Source organism: Temnothorax longispinosus, chromosome 10 (assembly GCF_030848805.1).
Source record: "Temnothorax longispinosus isolate EJ_2023e chromosome 10, Tlon_JGU_v1, whole genome shotgun sequence".
In the NCBI taxonomy this organism is placed as follows: domain Eukaryota; kingdom Metazoa; phylum Arthropoda; class Insecta; order Hymenoptera; family Formicidae; genus Temnothorax; species Temnothorax longispinosus.
Window position 1 is genome coordinate 726262 of NC_092367.1, and position 23552 is coordinate 749813.

At 38.2% G+C, this 23552-nt stretch overlaps 3 protein-coding genes across 7 annotated transcripts in view; 2 read left to right on the top strand and 1 right to left on the bottom strand.

The window, feature by feature from the left end:
* Gaba-b-r3 (gamma-aminobutyric acid type B receptor subunit 3) overlaps positions 1 to 12500 on the top strand; it is a 70117-nt gene extending 57617 nt beyond the window's left edge. The window contains exons 9-19 of one of the 2 annotated variants that reach the window (XM_071790571.1): positions 1463 to 1586; positions 2386 to 2502; positions 2841 to 2979; positions 3371 to 3487; positions 3659 to 3820; positions 3976 to 4079; positions 4417 to 4710; positions 5349 to 5593; positions 9042 to 9242; positions 9734 to 9961; positions 10266 to 12500. In XM_071790571.1, coding sequence (XP_071646672.1) covers positions 1463 to 1586; positions 2386 to 2502; positions 2841 to 2979; positions 3371 to 3487; positions 3659 to 3820; positions 3976 to 4079; positions 4417 to 4710; positions 5349 to 5593; positions 9042 to 9242; positions 9734 to 9961; positions 10266 to 10933 — 2399 coding nt within the window. In that variant the 3' untranslated portion in view covers positions 10934 to 12500. Of the gene's footprint in view, positions 1 to 1462; positions 1587 to 2385; positions 2503 to 2840; positions 2980 to 3370; positions 3488 to 3658; positions 3821 to 3975; positions 4080 to 4416; positions 4711 to 5348; positions 5594 to 6557; positions 6571 to 9041; positions 9243 to 9733; positions 9962 to 10265 lie in introns of those variants that run through there. The other variant, XM_071790572.1, reaches the window with a different exon arrangement.
* LOC139820379 (uncharacterized) lies at positions 12499 to 20122 on the bottom strand. 3 transcript variants are annotated; one of them, XM_071790574.1, is made up of 7 exons: positions 19979 to 20122; positions 19667 to 19746; positions 19467 to 19560; positions 19109 to 19239; positions 18311 to 18525; positions 13486 to 18202; positions 12499 to 13410 (listed from the first exon to the last, which is right to left on the bottom strand). In XM_071790574.1, exons 4-7 carry the CDS (start codon positions 19109 to 19111, stop codon positions 13399 to 13401), a joined length of 4947 nt encoding a protein of 1648 aa, XP_071646675.1. In that variant the 5' UTR covers positions 19112 to 19239; positions 19467 to 19560; positions 19667 to 19746; positions 19979 to 20122; the 3' UTR covers positions 12499 to 13398. The 3 variants fall into 3 exon arrangements, with proteins under 3 accessions (XP_071646675.1, XP_071646674.1, XP_071646677.1); XM_071790573.1 differs by lacking the exon at positions 19467 to 19560; XM_071790576.1 differs by lacking the exons at positions 19109 to 19239; positions 19467 to 19560; positions 19667 to 19746; positions 19979 to 20122 and adding an exon at positions 18783 to 19053.
* Positions 20123 to 22251: 2129 nt separating this feature from the next.
* On the top strand, positions 22252 to 23526 carry LOC139820385 (uncharacterized). Of its 2 annotated transcripts, none has more exons than XM_071790599.1 (3): positions 22252 to 22429; positions 23030 to 23179; positions 23261 to 23526. In XM_071790599.1, the coding sequence occupies exons 1-3, from the start codon at positions 22355 to 22357 to the stop codon at positions 23396 to 23398; spliced, it is 363 nt and encodes a 120-aa protein (XP_071646700.1). In that variant the 5' UTR covers positions 22252 to 22354; the 3' UTR covers positions 23399 to 23526. The 2 variants fall into 2 exon arrangements, with proteins under 2 accessions (XP_071646700.1, XP_071646702.1); XM_071790601.1 differs by having other exon boundaries at positions 23048 to 23179.
* Positions 23527 to 23552: the final 26 nt, after the last annotated feature.

A 23552-nucleotide genomic window follows, 5' to 3' on the forward strand; every position in this document is an offset into this window, starting at 1 on the left:
CTTTTACATTTACGCACAATGACACCGATATCAAATTAATATTAATTTTATTTTAATTATATATGCATCAGCATATAGAATCAAGACAACTTGGCTATCGCATCGATTTGCATAATATTATGAGTGACATTTAGACCGATTGAGCGATACAGTAATATCTCAATTTCCAAAATTACTCGACAGATTATTAATTTTCTGTTACATAATATTATTAAATTAATCATTACGTTTAACTAACATTGTATTACTCTACAAAACCGTAATTTTTTTATTATAAATATATAATTATATGATACTGACATAAATGTGACACGTTAAAAAATTTTTTTTCAACTGTTTTGAAAACAATTAAAATTGTTTTATAAAAATAAATATATCTTTTCTAATCTAGCGTATGTGTGTGTCTACTAATTCGCTATAATGTCACACTTTGCTATAGGAAACGATCATCTTATGTTAATCGAATGGCGCTTAATCCGTTAGCCGGTTAGCCGAATAGGTTTTTCATTGAAATTTCGGCCTCAGGTGTGGTGAAAAGCAATGCTGATAAGGTTCGCACGGCTCCAATCCACCTCTTGCTAGCCTCGCGAATATCCGAGCTTACTGACACTGAACGAATACGAGAGAAAAGGGGGCGGATAATGGATTTCTAAGGACACCGAACGACGAGGTGGACGGAATTGAAGCCTCGCCTCGGTTTGATTAACGTTGCCCTTTCGACGTGCATTATAATTCTATCCCCAATAAGAAGATAATCATCAATACTCCACAAGAGTCACGTCTGTTTTGCTAAAATTAATATTGTTAAGATAAAACTTTAAAGCGCGATTATAATTGGGAGTTGATTCTGGCATTGTTGACACTTTATTCGTGGATTATAGTTCAAACTCCTTTCTGTTTCTGTATATATCACCAGTCTCTCGCGTACGTTAGAAGGGTAATTAATTTCGCCCTCAAAACTGCTCTCTATAAGGAAGCGGTAGTTGGGCGAGCAAACGAGAGAAAGAGGAAATTACGCTCCTAACGTGAATAAACGTCCCTTTGGTCATCTCGATCTCTTTCTGCTACTTATTTTCTGACACACGAACGGAACAGTTTTACCAGACATCACGATGAAAGAAAAAAGAAATAGGAATAGAGCAGAGTGGGCAAAAAAATTTGGTTTGAAGTAAAAATCGATAGCCTTTATTCCTAGAAAATTCATCTTTCTGCCCGCAATTTTGTTACTTCCTGTTTCACCAATAATTGCGATTTTTTGTATTTCAAAAAGTTTAGCCCGCAAATAAATTCAGCGCACAGCAAATATTGAACCAGAAGTCACGTAATTAATTAGTCTTAAGTGACGAGTATTGATTTTTGTAACATCAAAGGTACATGAAGATAAAATTCACTAAACGATCCAATTGCAATCTGATAGCGTGTCACGCTTCCGGTGGCTAATGACAAAGTTTTTCGATTACAGGACACGATATTAAGAGAATAGCTATCTACACTCCCGAAGATGAGAAACTGATAATGAACTGTCCAGGATGTGAGGCTACAAGATGGCCCGGAGGGCAAGTACCAGCGGCTCGTAGAGTCTTCCGGTACGTATTATCAGCGTTATCACTCTTGATTGAACCGTTCATCGTTATTAGGTAAATCAAATTTTGATCATCCTAATTTGCATGTTGATAAATTGACGTGTCTAATCTAAATACTTGAGTAATCATATTTGAAGAGTTCGATGTAATAAAACACCGAAAGGTATTAGCACTGCTCGTAGCGCATATTTTCATTACGTCTGATTTTATTGTTACACGGAAAGAACGGTTTTCCTGAAGTATTTAAATTTTTAACTATAATAGATACAGATCTGAAAATAATTTTGTTGCACCATCAAAATAATTATAGTAGATCGCTGATGTATGATGATAATGCTGTAAAAAATGTTGACATTTTAGCAATCAGCTTGAGTGTTCTACATAATTATTTTGTAGCAACAAAATTATTTTTAGATCTGTATCTAGCTAAATTTTTAGATACTTCAGCAAAACCGTTCTTTCCGTGTACAATCTGGATTTAATAAAGCGGAATCAAGATTGATCTAATCTTTCCATGCCTAACGAGGTGTTAATGAAATAATCACCGGCTACGTATGGAATATCTCAAATCATCGCCACCGTCAAATATTTAGCTAGTTTCGACGCACGTTTGCATACGGCAATAATTCGACAACGATAATTACAGCTTGTAGCGAGTTAGCGTAAATGTATTGTACAGCAATAACGGTATAGCAATTATAACGTCGCGGAGCACCGTATTAAATTAATTTATGCCGCTCGATAATTCATCAAGTTCGAGGGTAACAGGCGGAGTGATCGAGTTTGTTATTATTGCACACAGATTACGAATGGTGACAGTGGCACCTGCCGCGTTTCTCGCTATCACCTGCATCGCCAGCGTCGGTGTCACCTTAGCGCTCGCTTTTCTGGCCTTTAATCTTCACTTTCGCAAGCACAAGTAAGTTCGATATTCAATACAAACAATGTATCGTCATACAATTGATAAAATGGAGAATAACACGGAAGGGCTCATGGAACATCTAAACGATTTTATTACAATATTTATACTCGGCGCTCTCTGAACGTTTATCGATTATTCTTAAAAAAGAAAAGAAAGAAATTAATGGAATAATTTTAGTAAATATAGAAGTATATATGCAACGTCGTCGATTTTACGAATCAAAATAAATGAAGACAGCTCACTTATGGGGATATCGCGCTCGTTACGTACCCATGAATCTGTATGCAAATCGTTACGATATATCACTCAAGTCCATTATTCCTGGATATTGGCAGAAGCATAAAACTGTCGAGCCCGAGGCTGAATAACATGGCAGCGGTTGGTTGCGGCCTGGTCTACGGTGCCGTTATACTTTTGGGACTGGACGACGCCACGCTGCCCGACAGCGATGGTTATTATCCTACAGTGTGCAAGGTGATTAACACCCATTACGAGGAATTAACGTCCTCGACGACGCGATCAATATTATCGGTGTCGATTTGACTTATACAATGTATGCTAACGTTCCGCAGTAATCCCGGACGCTTTGCATTAGAAACATTACGTTGAAGGTGCGTTTTATTTTTAAATAAATCGGACCTGAGAAAAGTGATTGAAGTTGGGGAAAAGCGCAATTTTTTTACACGCAATAATAACGATGCAATTATTACTGATTGGTCGAGAATTATACAAATGCGCGATAATTACGCATTTTACATGTTTTCTCAGCGATCATTACAAAATGCTCGTTCCTATAATATTTCGCAATTGCAATAAATGCTCTCTTCTAAAGACAAGGATAACATGTGTCGTTTCTTATCAACAGGCAAGAGTGTATTTGCTGTCGGCCGGCTTCTCCCTGGCTTTCGGCTCGATGTTCACAAAGACTTATCGGGTACACAGAATCTTCACGAGAAGCCGGAGCGGGGTCGTCAAGAACAAGGTTAGCGACATGCGAACAATAATTTTCCGCTTCCCCATTCCGAAGGGCGACACGTAACGTGATCAGACGCAAAACCAATATTTGTAAAAAGTTATACGCGCTTCCGCGCGCTCGCGGAATCGATGCCACGGTCAAATTTGTAAATCACAGTTATCGCTTCGTGCTTTCCAGCTGCTCCAGGATACCCAGCTGATATTCTTAATCTGCATGCTTCTGGTGATCGACGTCGTCGTGGTGACCCTGTGGGTGATTCTGGACCCGATGCAACGTCACCTGCAGAATCTTACCCTGGAGATAAGCCCGCAGGATCGGGGAGTGGTGTATCAGCCCCAGGTAAAACCAGCGCGAAACGCACGCGGGACTCGCGTCCGGCTCGTTTCGTCATTTCCAGTCGAGGCTATATAGCCCGAATGTCACGGTTACGCCACAGTAATTATCGTTAACGACCCACGGCCAATTAACTCGTGCCTTTATTTGCCTTTGCGCAGGTGGAGGTGTGCCGCTCGCAGCATACGAACGGCTGGTTAAGCGCTCTCTACGTTTACAAAGGTTTATTACTCGTAGTCGGGGTCTACATGGCCTGGGAAACAAGGTGAGCTTAGGGATAAAGACGTTTCCAAGTCCGTGGATATTGCAAAGCAGGCCAGCTCCCCCGATAATAGAGATTAATCTATTGCATACTTCATGCCGCGCGTTTTGATAGCGAGCCAGCTATTAATTTCTCTAATATCTGTATAATTCCCGTAGGAAATGTCGCTTAAATTCTGTTCATCCTTTGATTGATCGTAAGCGGTTTAAATAAAACAGTTCGTCGAGAGACATGTCACATTCCTTCCGTTAGAGCTAAAGTCAGGTTGCATCATCGAACAGTACGCCAGTTCGCATGGAGAATATGGAGATATACACGAGCGAATCGCTGATGATTTCAGGCACGTAAAGATTCCAGCCCTAAACGACTCGCAATACATCGGTATGAGCGTGTACTTCGTAGTAATCACGTCGGGCATCGTCGTAGTGCTAGCCAACCTGATGCCCGATCGCGCGACCCTGGCCTTTGTCACGATCACTGCCCTGATTCTGGCCTCGACCACGGCGACCCTGGCTCTCCTCTTCCTGCCCCAACTGGCGAATATCCTGGCGGGGGAGAGGGCCGACCCGGTCGTGCAGAGTCTCGGTCTCAAGATCGAGTGCAACACGCGTAGATTCGTTACCGACGACAGAAGGTGAGTGTGACCGGCGAGAATCGTCTTCGCGACCTAAAACGCGGAAGTGAAGACAACAGAAAATCAAGAGTCGCGGGAGAAAAGACAGTAAAAAGCAATGGTATCGTTCTATAAGTTCTCACTGCGGGAGATAATCGATGAGGCGGATCGACCTCCAAGACGATATCCCTTTATATCTCGTTTACCGGTTAGAATTCCCTCGCGTTCTTTCTACGGATGCTGAGGGAGAACTCGCATTGCGTCGTACGATTTTCTGGCAACAAACATATCCGTTTCGCAAATAAAATGTTTGCGAAATTAAGTGGCGATTGAGTTGCTGCGTTATTTGCTACTGAACGACCCGAGCAAAATGGAAGACTTGGTTTACGTTTCTGTCGCACTAAAACCTACATATATCTTATACGTACTTTTATATCGACAAATTCCTAAACATAGCGTACGATATAAGAACACATTCATGCCATAAATATGATCTTATATCGCACGTTATATGTTTAGAAATTTATCGATATAAAAGTACGTATGAGATGTGGATTTTAAATGTATGTACGTATAGGATGTTTGCGTCTGTGAAAATTGTCTAAATAATTTAAAGTTTGGCATTCCTTTAAAAGCAATAATCGTATTTTGGACAATAGGGAACTGCAATATCGCGTGGAGGTGCAAAACCGAGTTTATCGTCGTGAGATGGCACAGCTGGAACTGGAATTGGCCAGATTAGAGAAGCAATTGGCGCAGGAGCCGGTGGAGCCGTCGCGCACTTCATCAAGCGCCTCGATCCCGCAACGAAATCCAAGTATCGGGGGCGGTTTACCTCTATTGTTGCTCAGTGTCCTGCCGCCGGTTATTCCCCGAGCCAGCTGGCCCTCCGCGGATTCGTCCGGTAAGTGTAAATCGCGGCATCGCGATACGGAGATTCGCCGTGCAAAAACACAATTCTATTCCAGTCTTTACTCGACTAAAACGTTTGGATTTATTTTGAACGCTCAATCTTCGTGACTTCGTTGAATCGATCCTTCTTAAAGTACAGTTAGCTTAAAGTATACAATCGCGACAGCTATTTGTCTAACTGTACCTTAAAAGCTACCGAAACGTCTTTCCGTATTATGTAGAAAGAAGTAACATAATATTGATTGGCCGACAGAGTCGATTCATATACAGGGTGTACCATAAAGACCGGATCAACTCTTAAGGGTAGATTCCTGAGATCATTTAGAGACAAAAATCCTAATGCCAAAATGTCGAGGCTGCTACAGTGTTTAAACGGAAAAGGTTTAAAGTTCACTAGTGTGCTTGTCGAAATTTTGCGCACTCACGGACGTTGCATGTCAAAACAGTTCTTGCACACTTTACTCAAAACTCAATAGAAATATTTGAAATTATTTACTTTATTTCTTTGTACACTGTTCGCAAGACCGACGAATATCGGGATGACAATTTGGCAGCCTCGACATTTTGGCATTAGGATTTTTGTCTCCAAACGATTTCAGGAATCTACCCTTAAGAGTTGATCCGGTCTTTACGGTACATCCAGCATTCTACAGAACGATAAATTGACTTTTATTATTCTAAACTTGGAAGCTATAAGGTTCGCATTGATTCTATGAAGGACCGAAACCTTCTTCGTCGAAATACATTATTTATTATAAAAAACGTGAAGTTGAAGTTTGCTTGATGTAAATAACGTGAAGGTGCAACTGACAGGTCGAAACGAAAGCACCAGAAGACAGGAATAGACGTGTCAAAACTTGCACGACGAATCGAGCTTTTGCTACCAGGAAAGAAGGAAGGAACCATAAGTATTAATGTTTTTTCTCGCTTCGTCGTTCTCTTTTTCTGTCGATCAGATGTCCGAGGAAGGTGACAGAAATCCCTTTATTGCACGCAAATTGCCTGAAAAACGTTTACTCGCGCTCGCCTGCCTGAGTTGAAGCGTGAGGAAAGAAGTTTGCGAGATTTAGAAGACGTTAATGTAGCAGGAATAAGCGTCTCATTTAAATTCTTTCTCGAGATTTCCCCTGTTTCGTAAATTAGATTTGACGAAGCGATTATCGCTTCCACAGAGAAAAGTAACATATGCATGCGCAAATTTAGTACTCGAAACACTATCGCGGGAATTAGGTGTACAAAAACACATTTCTGAAGCTTTGTACATAACAAACTTTGTATATAACGCGAAACAAAAACTTAACAAGGCAAAGTAGCAATAGTCAATCCTCTTTAAAATAGAGTTTTAGGAGTATTTAACTTTAGACTCGATCAACAGTCGTACAAGGCCATGTCGAGTAGCTGTAGGTGTTCAATCCCGCAGAGAGAGGAATAAGTCCCTTTCCATTCTCATTTTAACCGATCTACTTTTTTTATACAGATCGCATGGACAAAATGCAATAATCACTCGCGATTATTTTATTCGCTCATGTCGTCGCGACGCGCGGGAAACACGTGTGCGCCTCGTAATTGATTTTATTTATTTCTAACTGTCGAACGCGCGCGCACGCCCTGACAAAGGGAAACTTTCCTCGAAAACTCGTCGCCTCACTTTGCCATTTGCAGCGCAAATACCTACCGCGCGTTTCCCTCCGTGGAATATCCGCTTTCAACTGTCATGCACATGCATATTTACGCTCCGATAATTCACCGACGGCGACACACCGCGCCGGAGCGCAAGACATGTATCGAGTACCCCGCGTGTTCTCCGCGCGTGTACCAGCAATTATCGTTAGCATCAACTTGACCGTGATCGCGAGAACATCAATTGAGTGTTATTCGCGAGCAAGAGAGCTCGCTGGTCGAAGAGGGTTGATGGGTTTCCGCGGTACGCATATCGATTCTCGTTCCGGGATTTCGCATTACACTCGTGTCTCCAAAATCCCGGAGAGACCTCTCGATAAGTCCAGACAATTCCGCACACGAGTAGGTACGTCGTACGCCGAGTACGAGTACGAGTCTGCACGCCGACTGCACGTTCCACCCCAATATTTCTGAATATCTACCGTGGCCGAATCGAACGAGGTCAAAGGCGCTGCGCGCATCGGTTTATGTGTATGCATGCACACGGGGTGTTCTCTCTCACCACTGAGAATCGCGAATGCTTTGAAAAGTTTCGAAACCGTTTTCTCGGAAAAAGACGATCCAGCGACCCAATTTCGAATATCGCTTCCCTATTTGAATGCAAGTTGGCTATTGATATTAACGCAATTCGCGCTTTAATTATATTATATAAAATTTTTCAGAAAGAATGACTCGTGTTGAGAAAAAAAAGTGTAACCACAATTTTTATTACGGAAATATTAGTTTCTGATCTATCAAGATATTGTCGCGGGAAAAATATATTCTTCGCTAATGATATGAGATACCCATCAGTATACATCCCTGCATTACGTAAATTACATACTGCAATGTGTACATGATATATGACATACTCGCCACATATCGCAATATGCTCGCGTACTGAAACTCAGATGACGGAAATATTTAGTAATTATCGATCTCAAGTTCCTTCATATGTCAAGGTATCTCTGCACTGTCACTATTTGAAACGAACGAACATATGCCTCGCAAGCTGATTAAAGATGCAAATCTTCGTGCGCTTGCCGCCAACTTTGAATTTACACATAACTTACAATTCGCAATATTATCGGCCTTCTGAATCTCTTTAGTAGATAATTATGACAGATTTCGAATGGTATATATAGTATATATGCTAGAGAATGTTTCAGCTTGTCGTTCTAAAAATGCACGAGAAAAGAGGCTAGCCAGACACGTCTTAACATTTTACTCTACTACGAGAGACATATATACATATCTTCCCTCCTTCTTCTTCTATTCTAAAGACGATTTTCATCCTGAAGCTGCAGTCGTAATCTGATTAGGACGTTACACGGGATTAAGAGAACACTGATCTTAATATGGAGCAAAAATTTGAAGCAGTTGCGTCGCGACAAATCTGAGATGAACGATTGTCTAGTCAGCGATATTGTATTATTAATGTTCGGAGATCAAGATATAGTATATCTATCGCTCTAAATGAATAACGCAAATCGATTAAAATAGGTATAAAAAAATTTCTGGTTCGTGTTCTCGAAGAATTATCATTCTTTTGAGATAATGAAGGAATAATATTCCCTGTTGCGCGCGCGCGCGGACATTCATTGGATTCATGACTCACTTCCGCATAAATGTCGTCTAAATTCGCACGTGCTTTCGCTTGTGCGAAATGCCGACGGCTAGGCGGAGATCCAGGCTCCAATAATGCGCGTCCATCATAATGATCGCTCGACACATAATGGTGGTTTCGCGTCATACACGAGTTTGGCCCTTGTTGAAATTAGGCATACGTCGCGGTACCGTAGCATTTAGCAGTCAACCGGACCTGGAGCCGGGCGATCCCAGACAAAGCCTGGCCGACCTTTACAAGCTACACCGTCGCCGGGAGACCGAGGGCCCGAACCGGCTGGGCGTTTTTCAACGACTCTTCAGTCTCTTCGGCAGCAGGCCGAGCAGCAGGAAAACCTCCACAGCGTCGTTCGGCGGTAAGAGAAAGCGTCGGAGAATAAAAGAATAAAGGCACTTTACACCTTAAAGCGATGTGATATAGACACGATTTAACTGTATATGTATATTGCAACGTCAGAAGCGAGTAAATTTCTCTCACAAAGGAACATTTTTACAAAAGCACGTAACAACCACGGCAGAAAATTTAAAATAAAGGTAAAAAATGAGAGAATTGGGTCCGTCCGCGTATTATATCGAAATAATTTTGCTTTTTGCTCGGTCGTGAAATTTTCACTTGCGAGAAGTAAATGTAAATTATTTAGATTCGATGCACATTGCGGTCTATAATCGTTCGTAAATTGATAGAGGGAGGAAGAGAGGAAGAGAAGTTATTGTTATATTATATAACATATAACATTGTAGGTTTCGTATTTTGATAAATAAATGCGGTTTATATTTTGCGTTCAGATCTCGCATTTCCTATAATTCATCCGCATATTTAATATGCTGCTTACATTATCTTCATTAGGAGTCGCGTCGGCGCTTCGCGTCCATATGGGCTACATCGCTGGTTTAGTGCCCGGCGCGAAAGCTGCCTCTACTTGCCAGGTGGATGCCCAAGGCACTCACTCGCCTCACACACGATGCGGTTCAGGACCAATAATTAGCATCACTAGCGAGGAAGACCGTAGGTTGAGCCTTGGGTTACGTCGCAAGGAAAGTAGCGAGCCTAAAGTAAATTTCAGCTTACCGCCACGTAAGTGACCTGACCTCGACATATTAAATTTTAATTAAATACACGCATGTATTATTTTTGCCTTTACAGAAATATATCTAGTGCGTCGCAATTTTACGGCTTCTGTAACCTTCATTCGTTTATTATATTTTATATTTAATTAATACAAAAATATCGTTTTCTCTCTTTCAAAAAAAGAAAGGAAAAAGATACGGGTCTAAATGTCTTTTTTTATTGCGTAATATATCTTGCAATAAATTCATTCAAAAATGTTTTGAAAAGAAAGCTTTGAAATTTGAACACTGCGATGTTGAAAATATTTCAGAGACGAGCACGAGTCAGTCGTCCTCTCGAGAGAAGATACGCGGCTCGCCTCGGTTTCCTCATCGAATTATCCCGGCGAACAGCTTAAGCGCTATCGCACAAGGTACGTCGATCACGAGACCGCATCGTTGGCACTCGATGGACGACGCGATGAAACCAAAGGTTACCCAAACAACGTCTCGTGGCTCGTGCAGTCCCAATTCCGACGTATGGACCACGAGCGAGATCAAGGTTTCTTTCGGCGAGTTGGACAGTACTGTCAGAGCCAAGAAACCACCGGACTCCTTAGCCCTGACTACCGCCGTAGACTCGAAGATGAGTCCAGTCGATACGAGACTGGGCAGTGATCTGAGGAAATTGTTCAGAGAAAACGACAGCGAAGAGACAGTCAGTCCCGCCGAACACGAACTGAAGACGACGCGGTCGAGTTCGTCGTCCTCCTCGTCCCCGAAGATAATCGGTGCCACTAGCCAACCCTTAAAGAACGATTCCACCCCAGAGACTCGATGCGATACCGTTTCGAACTTCCGTCAAGAATCGAGACCTCGTCCGACGAGCCCAATGATTTCGGTGGTCGACATGGATAACCGAGGGGAGGAATCGAACGCTGATGCCGACAGTCGTGTCGGTACTTCCTGCGAAAAGAAGCCATCGACTTCTGTAACGTAAAATATTGTGCACGTGATGGTAACAAATTTGTCTAAATGGTATAAGGTATAAAGTTTATTAAAGTTTAAGAGAGAGAGGAAAGATATATCAGGGTGAAAAAACGTTGATTTTTTCGTGTTCCACTCGCAACGCCTAATATTTCAAAGTCCTTCCGAAAGTGGGACAACGATTCTATCGAAATTCCTAATTACCGTAGTCGCTTAGACAATCTAAAACAAATTGAAAATCTCTATTTAGATGTTTCGTGTGATAGACGAAGGAAGATTGTCATGCAGGCGCATGATAAGAGATAATTAAAGCAATTACGGGCGCGTTATTGACTAGGATTTTCGCAACAGAATCTGTATGCAATATATGAGGATTATACATATAATAACAATAAAATATAGCACATATTAGGTAGTTTTAAATTAATATTTCAAAAACCGGGTAGATCATTCGATAGTCAATTCAACGTTAAATAATGGCAATGTTGTTTATTAATTAACATTATAATTGATTATTTACTAAGCGTTACACATGATTCAATACTGTGCAGTGGAACGCTATAAAATCGACACTGTCAATGCAATATAGATCACCAAAGACAATATAGACACCCGGCTCAACTTGTCGCGAGAGTTGACTTTTATTCGTGCTCAAATCAATAAGCGAAACAGTGTGCGTCATGATCGTGCGGAGACTCCACAAAGTGTCGTACGTGTAAATATATAGGTTTCTTGTTCGCGTAAATGCCCAAATGCGAGGATCATGGACCAATCGCAATGTATAATCTCAAACATGTGTGTTCGCTAGTAACTGTGCCAAAAAAAAAGAGATAAAAGAAAAGCAAATTTTAAGACCCGTAAGAGTATACGTTTGTCTTGAAGGATTATAAAAGGGACCAATGCTTACGATATCCTTCTCAATATTATTTTGTGATGAAATGAGTTCGGTAATCTTGGCCCTAAATGTAAGTTGCATCGTAAAAAAATATTGTTTTCGAAAGTACTTACATTAAAGTTTTATCTTGCGCGATAACACGATCAACAAGAATAATGGAGATCAAAAAGGGGAACTTTAGTATCACTTTAAAGTACTTGATTTATAATCGATAACATATTCATTGGATATTTGAAAATATAATACTTTCGCAACTATAAAACTCTAAGTATATATATTTCAGAGAAGACAAACTGTAAATACCCTTACGGGACTGCAATCAAAGTGTTCAGTGCCCCAAACCTTTTCTCTAGTACCTGCGCTCATGTGCAATGAAATATATATCTGCTCGAAGTAAAGCGATTTAAAATAAGAATGCCATGTTTTGTTTGTAACATGCGTGAAACGTATCGATATTTTCATGCCACCGAGTATTAAACGTATAAACGTATAAATATGTAGATAAGGCAAATGGTGAGGAGACATATTTCTGCGAAAAGGTTTCCTTCCGAAGTCTTGCTATCCGACTGGTTTAACTCGGATATCTCGATGTGTCAATCAATAAAAAACTTTATCGATTAAGCAATAATCAGCGTTGTCTGTGCAAATAAGAGAATGATGTAATAAAGAACTCTATATATATGTATATATATATATATATATATTCTATCCATTTTTGTTTTATTATATGAATATTGATATCTATCCCACAATTCTTCAATAAAAGATGATTTGTGATACTCAATTAATGTAGGATTCTTTTATTCTCACATGCCGTAAGTCAGAATATATAACTAGTAAAGTAATACAATACAAAAAGACATTAAACCCGTTACACAAAATAACTATTTACATTTTCTTATATCTTATATTTTCTTATATTTTGAATACTTACATGTATTAAACACGAGCTATTATAATAATTTAATTCCGAGTCATTCAAACTAAAATTTACAGCAAGTATTAATATAAAATATATTTGAAAAATATATACCTTATTTACAATAAATATTTTTCAAATATAAATTGTATTAATTTTACAAACATTAATATGTATCGTCTAATATAGTGTAGAAGTAGGTAAAATATATTATATTTTACCTATCTATTATATGAATATATTATATTTTACCTATTAAATGAATTTTTTAACATATAATTTTTAAATAACATGTAATAAAAATGTAATTTTTACAGGAAAAAAAAGATCAATTTAAATATCAGGTTTCTTACTGTTTATCAGACTTACTATTATCTAATTCTATTGACGTTTTGCTCGCATCATTACATGCTAACGAATAATAAATCATTTTCTACCTGTCCGCCTAAATAGTATTACATAAGAAAGTAATATATTACAAGGTACACGTAGTAGAAAAAAAAGGAGATCTAATGATTCACTGATGCAATATTTAGGAATAACAATGAAGAGTTGAACGCGCAAATGTACAGAAACGAGCGTATAAGTAAGATTGATGAATCTATTATATTACAACACTGCCTTCTTCCGTACGTCTTTCCTTTATACGTTTCATCTTCTGTAGCTATATCGCCGCCTGAAACAATCAACGTACAATTTTAGCGGTGAAATCAATAACTTTTAACAAGTGCGAGTAAATTTAATTACTTACATTAATTTTTTCTAGGATTGTTTCTGCTGGTTTGTCCGGTTTCGCAGACTCTTTCGAATCGTTTTTGGTAATATTTGGCTTATCATCCTGCATAACGGTCTTTTTCTCCAGGGCGTTTCTCGCTTCTATCCTCTTACGATTCAGGAAAGCCATGCCATGCACCCTCAGATGCTTGTCTACCGCAGCTTTATCTTCAAAAACTGCCATACAGACGTAGCATTGATTAGCCACCGTCGTTCTCTCTCCCGTTTGCGAGTCACCGTCGTCAGGGGCATAAGAGGGGTTTTGATTCATGTAACTGATAGGATCTTCTATACCGTGGAGAGCTTTAAGATGCATCTGCAAGCTAGGAGCGGCCATAAAGTTCTCGCCGCATTCCAGGCATATCAGGTAACGGCCCTTCAATCGGTGATTGGCAGCAATATGCTCTCTTAAATCGGGCATATCGGTGCACTGTTCACCGCATTTCTTGCATACGAAATTACCCTCGGCGTCTCTATAATTATCCTCCGCTGTCTCCTGTATCAAGCATAATCCTGGCAGATTCACATCCTTCATTTCTACATCTCTACGCTTCCTTTGAGTCCATCGACGCTTTCTTTTGGTTACAAATAAAGCGCTGTCCGATTTTCGCTTCTTGCTATTTATAAATTTTGTATAACCACCGTTAATAAAGTCGGGCGACATCCGTGATAATCGAGGAGTGATTACCGCTACTCTGTACTCTGAATGCTTTTCACGAAAGTGTGTCTGTACCACGAAGCGAGAAGTATTAATCCGTTCGTTGCATAAGTGGCAGAGGTAATCAATACCATCTTCGTTTTGTGTATCTGTTCCTAAAGCGATACGCATTTGTGACTTATTGGTTACTCTTCGGACGAAAGACTTCTTCGCTCTTGGTTTTCTTGGCCGGCTAATGGCCGGCTTATTTTCTAGCCTATTTTCCAGCTTATTTTCCAGCTTATTTTCCGGCTCATTTTCTAGCTCATTGACTTCTACAGGTTCAAATAAATGCTGCGGCATCCTGGCAAGTGGAGGAGGTTTTGGTATGGATGCCATGTAACTTGCGTTTTCATCTTTCATCTCTATATCGCTCATCTCTGCGAATTGCTCTGATTCACATATTGTCCTCAAGTCAACTATTTTTATACGGCTATCTGTGCTTCTTTCGAATGTGGAATTCGGAACTTTTTTACTCAATATAATTGGCGAATCTACACGAACATCAACTGTGTCTACTAATAAAGGCTTTTCAGACTGGCATACAACATTCATTGTCAATTCGTTGTTATCTTTATCAGGCTCTTTTATCTTTGCTGTCTCTTCGTTGCTATTAGGCTTGTCATCATCTAATTCCATTGCTGTTTCCTCGTATGAGAAAGGATTTTCGTCTTTAGTTTCAATCATTTCAATAACTTGAAGAGATGAAGAATTAGATTGTTCTTTCGTTTCAGTGGAAAATTTCGTAACTGCTTTCTTAGAGTTGGATGATTTTGAATCATTTGTCGCTCCATCCTCTATCCATCCTCTAATGCTGACTATTCGTGGCAATAATTCTCTTCTTTCATTGATATCTGTAGACCACGCATATTCCGTACCCTCCGAGCCATGTTCGAATATTTCTGAACTGATAGTTCGAGTATTCACAATTTTAGGAACCATGGTACCATCGGTGTCTTTGTCACTTTCAGGTGTTCCTGAAAATTGCTGCAAAGAGTTTTTCTTTTTAAATTTTAAAGATTCTGTACCAAAAATGTGGATAAATGCTTCTTTACTAAGGATTTTTGACATGGTTTCTACATGATTACTTCGTATATGATTGTTCAGTAACACCGACACATGTTTGTTATCTGTAGTTATCAAATGGCAAAAACGACATTTGAACCATATTAATTTTCGAATTCCAGGGTACTTCTCCAAGTATGTCATGTAATTCTCGCAACGTAAGATTACATTGCTTAGTTTACATATTACTAATCGTATTGGATTCTTCTCCGTTTTAGACGGATGTGTCCTTGTGCAATGTTGTACATACTCATTATATGAGAGAAATACTCGGGAACAATCTTCGCAGCCGACCTTCGTTTTGCTGTGCATGATAACAAAATGTCTAGTAATCGACTCTAAATCCCTAAAACCATCTATTTCACAAATTTTACAGTTAAATACTTGTTTTTTCCATGTATGAAAGCAAACAGTCCATGTGTGAACTTCTAAAGATATAGCAGACTCAAATACAGCATGACAATCTGGACAACTGTATGGTTTGCTCTTCTTAATTTTATGAAAGTTTTGATGCGCGATAAACTGTCCCATGGTTCCTTGGTAAGATAAACACATGTGACAAACTCTTTTATAACAAGAACAATACGCTTTGTCATTCTTAGGTAATTTTGAAAATCCAGCTATATATGATTTAGGTTTCAAAAGTCTATTGCATATTGGACATTTATGTACTGGATCAACCTTCGTTTCCCATAGGTTTAATATCACGTCATTGCTTTGCTTCTCCCGTACTTCCCGATCATATTTATTGAAACATTCGTTTAATATGCATTGCAGCGTATTGACAGCTCTTAACTTCTCCATAAAAACTTCCTCCGTTATAAAGTCCAAAACTTGTCGCATTTCTTTAACAACACATAGCAAATGATCGAGCCGTTCTTTCAATTCCAAACTATTCATTTGATAAAACTCATCAAACATTTCTCGTCTATATTTTATTATTACATCACACACATCTCGGAAACTTTCTTTTTGAATGCGACTAACTTCTTTTATGTCCATATAAAGATCTCCATTGTCCTCCTTAATTAATGATATTGTTTCCAATAAATAATTTTGGGTCGAATGCAGAGCAGATATCGAATTTAAATGCGGAGGTACTTTCTGTAATTTTGGCAGAATTGGCCGTAATTGGCTTGAAGGTTTCTTAACGTGCAATTCGCAACTGGAACTGCTGGATAATTCAGAAGGAGATGGAGAAGGTGTTAAAGGTTTTGGCAGAATTGGCCGTAATTGGCTTGAAGGTTTCTTAATGTGCAATTCGCAACTGGAACTGCTGGATAATTCAGAAGGAGATGGAGAAGGTGTTAAAAGAGAAATATTGTTGTGAAGTGAAGCCGTTTGCTCCATGCCAACATTTTCGATTTCGTTAGAATTAGTGAGCGTTAATCTTGACTTTGAAGTGTTATGTTCGGATATTGGTTGTTTTGTAGCTTTCGTGACATTTCTCACAATTGATAAATTAGAACTTTTTGAAGCCTTTATAATATTTCTTGTACTTTTCAAGAGATACCTTATTCCGTTTCTTACTATAATTTGTTCAGTGACTTCTTGTTCCTTGACATTGGAATCGCGCATCTTCTGCGTTGACGTATTGGAATTTGTACCGCTGCTATTTATCGAGATGCTTGAATTTGTTTTGGTAGCCGTCTCACTTGCGTCATGGGCGATGACATTACGTGAATCCTGTCCAATGACAATCAATTTCTTGTTGGAAATAAGATGAGGTGAAAGTTGACTAATTATTGATGCAATATTCTTTGGATCTTGCAGAGTTAGTACCTTGGAATTACTATTTGTTTTTGTTGTCTGAAGATTTTGCTCTAAATTAGTTGTAGTTATTGTACTTTTCTTAGCAAGAAATGGAATACTAACTTTAATTGGATTATCTGAAATTTTACGAACGCCAGTTTTACTGTGGTTATTCGCTGTAGTTTTCTTTACAAAAGGTTGAACTGTATTATATTGTTGTACATGACCTTTCAACGATTGTTCAATGATAAGATTTTTATTAGAACCGTTATCGCCAGCTTTTGCAATAATAGCGTTTTCATGAATCATGTCTGTTTCGTGTAAATTGTGTTCTTTATTCTTTGTTTTATTATTCATTCCGGCTGTATTAGCTAAGTGACAATTTTTTACCTCCTGTGCTGTCACTTGTTTTTGTTGTGTATAATTCACTGGTATTTCTGGTTCAAAATATTGCGAAGTAGGGCCGCAATCTACAAAAGTAATATCAGTGTGTGTACATGGATTATCTTCATTCTCCAAGACATTCTTGTCTGAGATTATATTAGCAGAATAGTTATTTGTATCATTATTAATCAAACTATCATCAATAAATTCAATGTCCAAAGGGCTTTTGCTAACATTAGATGAACTGTAATCCATATTTGTTGTTGATGTATCGTAAGTTTCAAATAATTGTCGGCCCTCATAACTGTTGACAACTGCATTTATTATATCGTCATCACTTTTGCCATTAACCAGCTTCCACCAGTTATCTTGTAAATTATACAGCTCTAACCAATCTATAATATGTGTGCGTAATATGAATGCCCATTCCATAAGTGCTTCGCATAATATTTCAAATTCAGTAGACCAATCACTATTGCTCATGTTAGTAGGTAGAGGCAATAACATTAAATCACCCATATTTACTCTACTTAATTTATGCATTTTCAAATGCTCAACGAATTGGCACTGATTGTAGAATACTCTTACGGCCCCCAGCTTCAGACTCTTATTTATACCTTTTGCTCGAAAATACGCGCGTTTATCACTATTTATTTTTGTGCATGTAGAACATTTTATATTCGCAGTACGTGTCTGAGTGTGAGTACATACTGTTTCGAAACATTCGTGACACCAAAGCCCTAAGATCCAACTGTGCCGTGCGTTGTGATCTTCAAAACTGCTTTGAAAACGAAAACTGAAACAAGAATCACCACTTACAGGCGTTACAGTTATATAACAGGATAAATCATAAACTTCTGTCGCATCTTAATGCGATTGTTAAAATGCTCTATTACAAACTCACCAATCTTTGCAGTGTTTGCACACGTATAACGGACCAGATTCCACAATCTCTTCGCTCAAGGATGCTGGCGGCTCTGTTGGCATGTAAGGCAAACAATGCCTGCCAAACACAATATTTTGTATAGCTTGGTGATACTCTTCTCCCCATCTGTTGTCAATTCTGCGATTCTTATGCACTTTTGGTCCAATGCGTTGGGATCTCGAACTAAAACGATCCTAAAAACAAATTGCCGATCTTGGAGATAAAAGATATTAAATATCATCGTTCTATTGGGATGCAGTTTTGAATAATTCGATGTTGCGACTGGCCTAGCCGATATTTTCGCAATGTCACTACATGCACAAGATACTAGAATAGGCTTCCTCCTACATATCCATTATCTCTATTAATCAACACCATGAATGCACAATACAAGTTTTCCATTCGTGGAGTTTAAAGCCAACTTGTTCCCTGCATATACTTAATACTTTACCATGGATATTTATTACGGCATCCCTGTCACATTATATAAAATTTAATAAAATGAATCAACACATTGTTGCAAATCACACATAGCTGTACATCTTTCAGCCATGATGTGCCTTGAATCGCTGGCACTCTGTCGGTAAAATCGCGCACGATAGGAGCTGCCATAGTGGACAGTTATTGAAACAATCTACACTCTTTTGACGCAACTCACGCAACGATTTAGCGTTAATCAAACCGCAATCATTTCACTAATATCAACTCATTAATGTCAATCGCGTGGCGTGATAACTTTTACATTGTAATAGCATGATAAAATATATAGCTCAGTACCATTGGTTTCACAGGATAATGTAATCACTGAGGATTTTTTCTGATGGTGTTACTGACTGTAACTACAAACTGCACGGCATCCCGAATTGAGATGACTCCAGCCAGATGAAAGACCATCCAATATAAAGATCCTGAAATTTATATTTGAGAATATCAGATATGCGTTTCTCACAAAACTGCAATCACAGTTGGATGAATGTGTTTTGATAAATCAATAAATCACGATGCTAGCAGTATATGTTGCTATGAATATGATCAATTATGCTTAAATATTCTCTATTTTTGTAGAGTCCATCATGCAGTGGCACACTACGTGCACGTATTAACCAAGATAAAGAATTGTAAGGAAGCTGTAGACCTTCTATCCATGTAGAAATATATGCCTGCTATCCATATATATTTGTATATATTTATTATATATGTATAATAATCTAAAACACATGCACATCCATCTGCGAAAAAACTAAGAATTATCTTCGAGATATATATATATATATATATATTGTATCTGAATGGCAAGAAGACAGAAACTTTTGGAAACTAAAAACACTTATGGACCTGTAATGATATTCACTTTCCTTAGATAACAAATTGTCCCAACAGCGACTTTCTCTTGCTGTGAAATCGCATGAAATCACCTGAAACAAAATAGATAACGTTTTATTTGTACTCCACAGTATAAATATGCGTTGTAACAGTGTGAGAGATAAGTTTCAATGAAAGGTGAGTGATAGTCATGTCCACATGTGCAAGAAGCTAAGATTATTGATATTGGAACCCGACATAATATCTCTATCAAAGTTCAGTTTATATCTTATAATTAGATCGCAGTAAGGTATTATTATGAGACACAATTAATTGAATTAATACCGTTTCACACAAGATTCCTGACTTCCTGCTTCCTGAGAGCTTGCAGCTGCGTCTAACCTCATAACAATCACTACTAGAGTGCGCTAGTCTCGAAAAATAACGTACCGCGATCGTGAGGTACATACGTGCGTGGTGCAGATAGGTGCGGACTAAAGAGGCGAAACTTGAGGCATTCCAGATATGATATTGTAATATCCAGATTGTGTATTTCTTACAGAAACTATTAAAATTGCGCTGACAAAAATATGTATCAAATATCGCCATGCGCACACGCGACGCATGTTCGATTATCGTCACAAAAAATGAGTGCAATCTTAAGGCTCATTGTCAGTCACAATGAGAAAAATAAGGAATAAGATAAAGGAATAAGGAATAAAGGAATGTCGCATCTCACTTCAGTACACGTACATTAAAATGAAATGGAACATGCCTTATTCCTTATTTTTCTCATTGTGACTGAGCCCTTACATTATTTGATAATTACTACGTTTACGCGAGCATTACTTCTGTAGTAACTTACGATAATTCACTCGTTTACGCGGAGGAAATTATTGTAAGTTACTACAAAATCCCGTTTACGCGAAGGAAAATCCTGTTTACATGAAGGAATTATCGTAAGTTACTACAGAAACAACGCTCGCGTAAACGTAATAATTGTTATATAATTGACAATTAATTGGTTAATTGGACGAATGCATGATATACAACCACCATATATACATCCTCGACGTTTCGACGTACAAATGTTGACAAACAAGCATAAAACCATCGGGGTGACTTTGGCGCGTTTGCCAGTTTTCCTAATTCCTATTTGCCCACGTAATCCTGCTAATTGATCCTTTCATTTTTTCAATTCAGGACAAAGTAACAAAGAAAAGGAGAATTTCTCAAATTCTAATTATCTCCCATTAAACATCAGGAAGATATTTTTTATCAGATAGAAATTTTAAGGTACGTTTTACGGTCCAAGATTATGAATGGAGATTCCATAGAAAATCACGAAAATCTTTATTCTTAGGATTCTTCCCTTCTCATGATCACCGTCTATCTTCGCAGAAATCGCCGATTTCGGACACTTTCCCGTCTAAAGAATAATGTTAGCGCTTGTGGCTCGTCAGCAGTAGAGACTCTCTGATCAAAAAGCCTGGTCATAACAAAAGGGTCCGATATTTTTCTTCAAAATCCTATGCGAGAGAGAAATATCTCACTCTGCAGTGACGCTGCAACCTGCAAATAACGTGTCAAAAATCGATAAATTTCGTAGATATTTGTTTCTGACAAATAAGTAATAATGGTTGTATGCGCGACAGTTTACTGCAATAATTCATTAATAAAAAATACATTATGGGAGTATTTCTCTCTCCAAGAGATTTACGTCGAGTCCAATGGGTATAAGAAAATGTTAATTTATTTTATAATAATAAGATTATGATATATAGTCCCTGCATGGCTATATTATTAGACGCACCTTAATTTTTTACAATTTATTGACTTCCCAGCATTAATTGTGATACCGCTCATCTATTATTGTTATAATTTATAATCTATCTCTATCAAATTATGCTAAGGACCTTGTTCTGTAGACATAGTCATTTTATGATGTATTTTACTTGAACGTAACAGTGATAGTAAACAAGTATGACTCTGCGCCAGTCGCATTGTTTATAATAATAAAAGCAGATGTGTTTTAAAAGTGTGTTATTGAAATTTAGTTTTATCTGTTTGTGATATATTCTTTGTAGACTAACAGTAACTAAATATTAAAAACATGTGTATTTTTTGACTGCCTAAATAATTGATAAAAATAAATAAATACATGATTATATTGATTATCAAATTTGTGTGTTTTAATATTCACCATTGTTCAAAGATATTATGTTTTTTTAGGCATGTATAAAATATAAATTAGCAACTTTTTTCTCCTTCCAATCTGAAATCTATTAAAAGATTAAGGTGCGTCTATGAATATGACCAGGGACTGTACATGAAATTATTTATTATTCATATGGAATTGATCATATTTATATGGAAAAATTTTTTCTTTTTTCTGCATACTTATAAGAAATTATTATAGAGAAACTGTATCATTTGATAATATTTAGGCAAATTAAATAATAATAATAGGAATTAAATTTTAAAAAGTTTTTTAAAATGCTAATTTATTATGTTTGATAAAAATAGAAATTTCAGAAAACTGGCGCGAATTGAAGGAAAATGGTGAAGCAACCAATCAGAGGTTTTAGAGGGTCTCAAGTCAGCTGAGTCAGCTGCGTCACTTGCGACGGCAGAGTTTATGGCCGAGAAAACTCCGTGATCGCGCGGAGGTCCATAATTTGTCGTGATCGTCAGTGATCGTCGGTTGCGCAACTGCGAAAAATGCCGTTTTACCAATTCAACTCGTTCACCGGCAGGCTGAAGCCGTCCACCAATCTTCAGCCGCTCTACCCCATCGTAAGTGAGGATATGTGCGGTCCGTGTTTCGCACGTCAAAATTTCTGACTGCTCGGTCTCGGCACGTCTCCGGCACAAGGATATCGCTGATCGGCATTTCACATTATTTCCATGGAATCACAGGTGCCTCGTACCTTTTTTCCCCTGAGTGCTGGCCACGCGCTCGAGATCGACCGTCAATTATTCGTTATCAGGTCTGATTATCGAACGTAGAACGTAAAGGAACAATTCGGCCATGTCGAGTACCTGCGTTCATGTAACATCTTTATCAGATCCTCTTATGACACAATATGCTATAATTATGTTGATCAGTATAATGGATAAGGTGTACACCTCAAGTCAGTCTATCATACGTTAATTGTAATTGTTAATATTTTGGAAATGGAATGATTGGCACATATATAGATAGATTGACACATGTAGACAGAGTTTGGTCTATATTCTATAAATATATTTTTATCTATATACTAGATACAGAGAGAGATATATTGATTGATTGATTGAATGAATGAATGATCTTAGATGTAATATATTGATAGTTTTACTTTACTCAATGCATATGCTTATGCAGTGAGCAATAAGTTTTTTATATTGTTTCAGTCTCCTCTTCCTTTACAGAAGTCAGAGCCAGTAGTGATTTACGACAGCATCAAAACCAAACCGGTGACGGTTACGCCCAAGGCGAGCTATTGCACCGACAAACCACCCACCCTCGATCCGAAATTGTGGGCAAAGTACAAGCACTTCCAGGCAAGTATACGTAACGATATAATTTTCAGCTACAATTAAATTTCGAACGCAGATTTTCTTTACATTTTCTCTTGCTTGCAGGCTGCGCTAGACAAGCCGGTATACTTGGCTGGTGGCAAAAAGGATAAGATGCTATTCGCATTCACAGTTGCATACGTCGGTGTTTGTACGCTACAATCACTCGTGTTTATCGCAAAGGAATGCTTGAATATTATCTAAATAGAATAAGTGGATGTTATGTAGATAATAAATTGTATAGACTTCTGGTATTGCGATCCTGTATTGACATTACAAATGTTAATACTGGAAAGTAAGGAAAAGTAATTATATTAAATTTAAAAAATGCATTCTTTTTTTAATTAATATACCCCCA

Coding starts and splice junctions, on each gene's coding strand:
- LOC139820385 (XM_071790599.1), top strand. CDS start 22,355: ATGCCGTTTTACCAATTCAACTCGTTCACCGGCAGGCTGAAGCCGTCC. Junction 22,430..23,029: donor TTCAGCCGCTCTACCCCATC/GTAAGTGAGGAT, acceptor ATATTGTTTCAG/TCTCCTCTTCCTTTACAGAA. Junction 23,180..23,260: donor CAAAGTACAAGCACTTCCAG/GCAAGTATACGT, acceptor TCTTGCTTGCAG/GCTGCGCTAGACAAGCCGGT.
- LOC139820379 (XM_071790573.1), bottom strand. Junction 18,203..18,310: donor TGCAAACACTGCAAAGATTG/GTGAGTTTGTAA, acceptor TTCTTGTTTCAG/TTTTCGTTTTCAAAGCAGTT.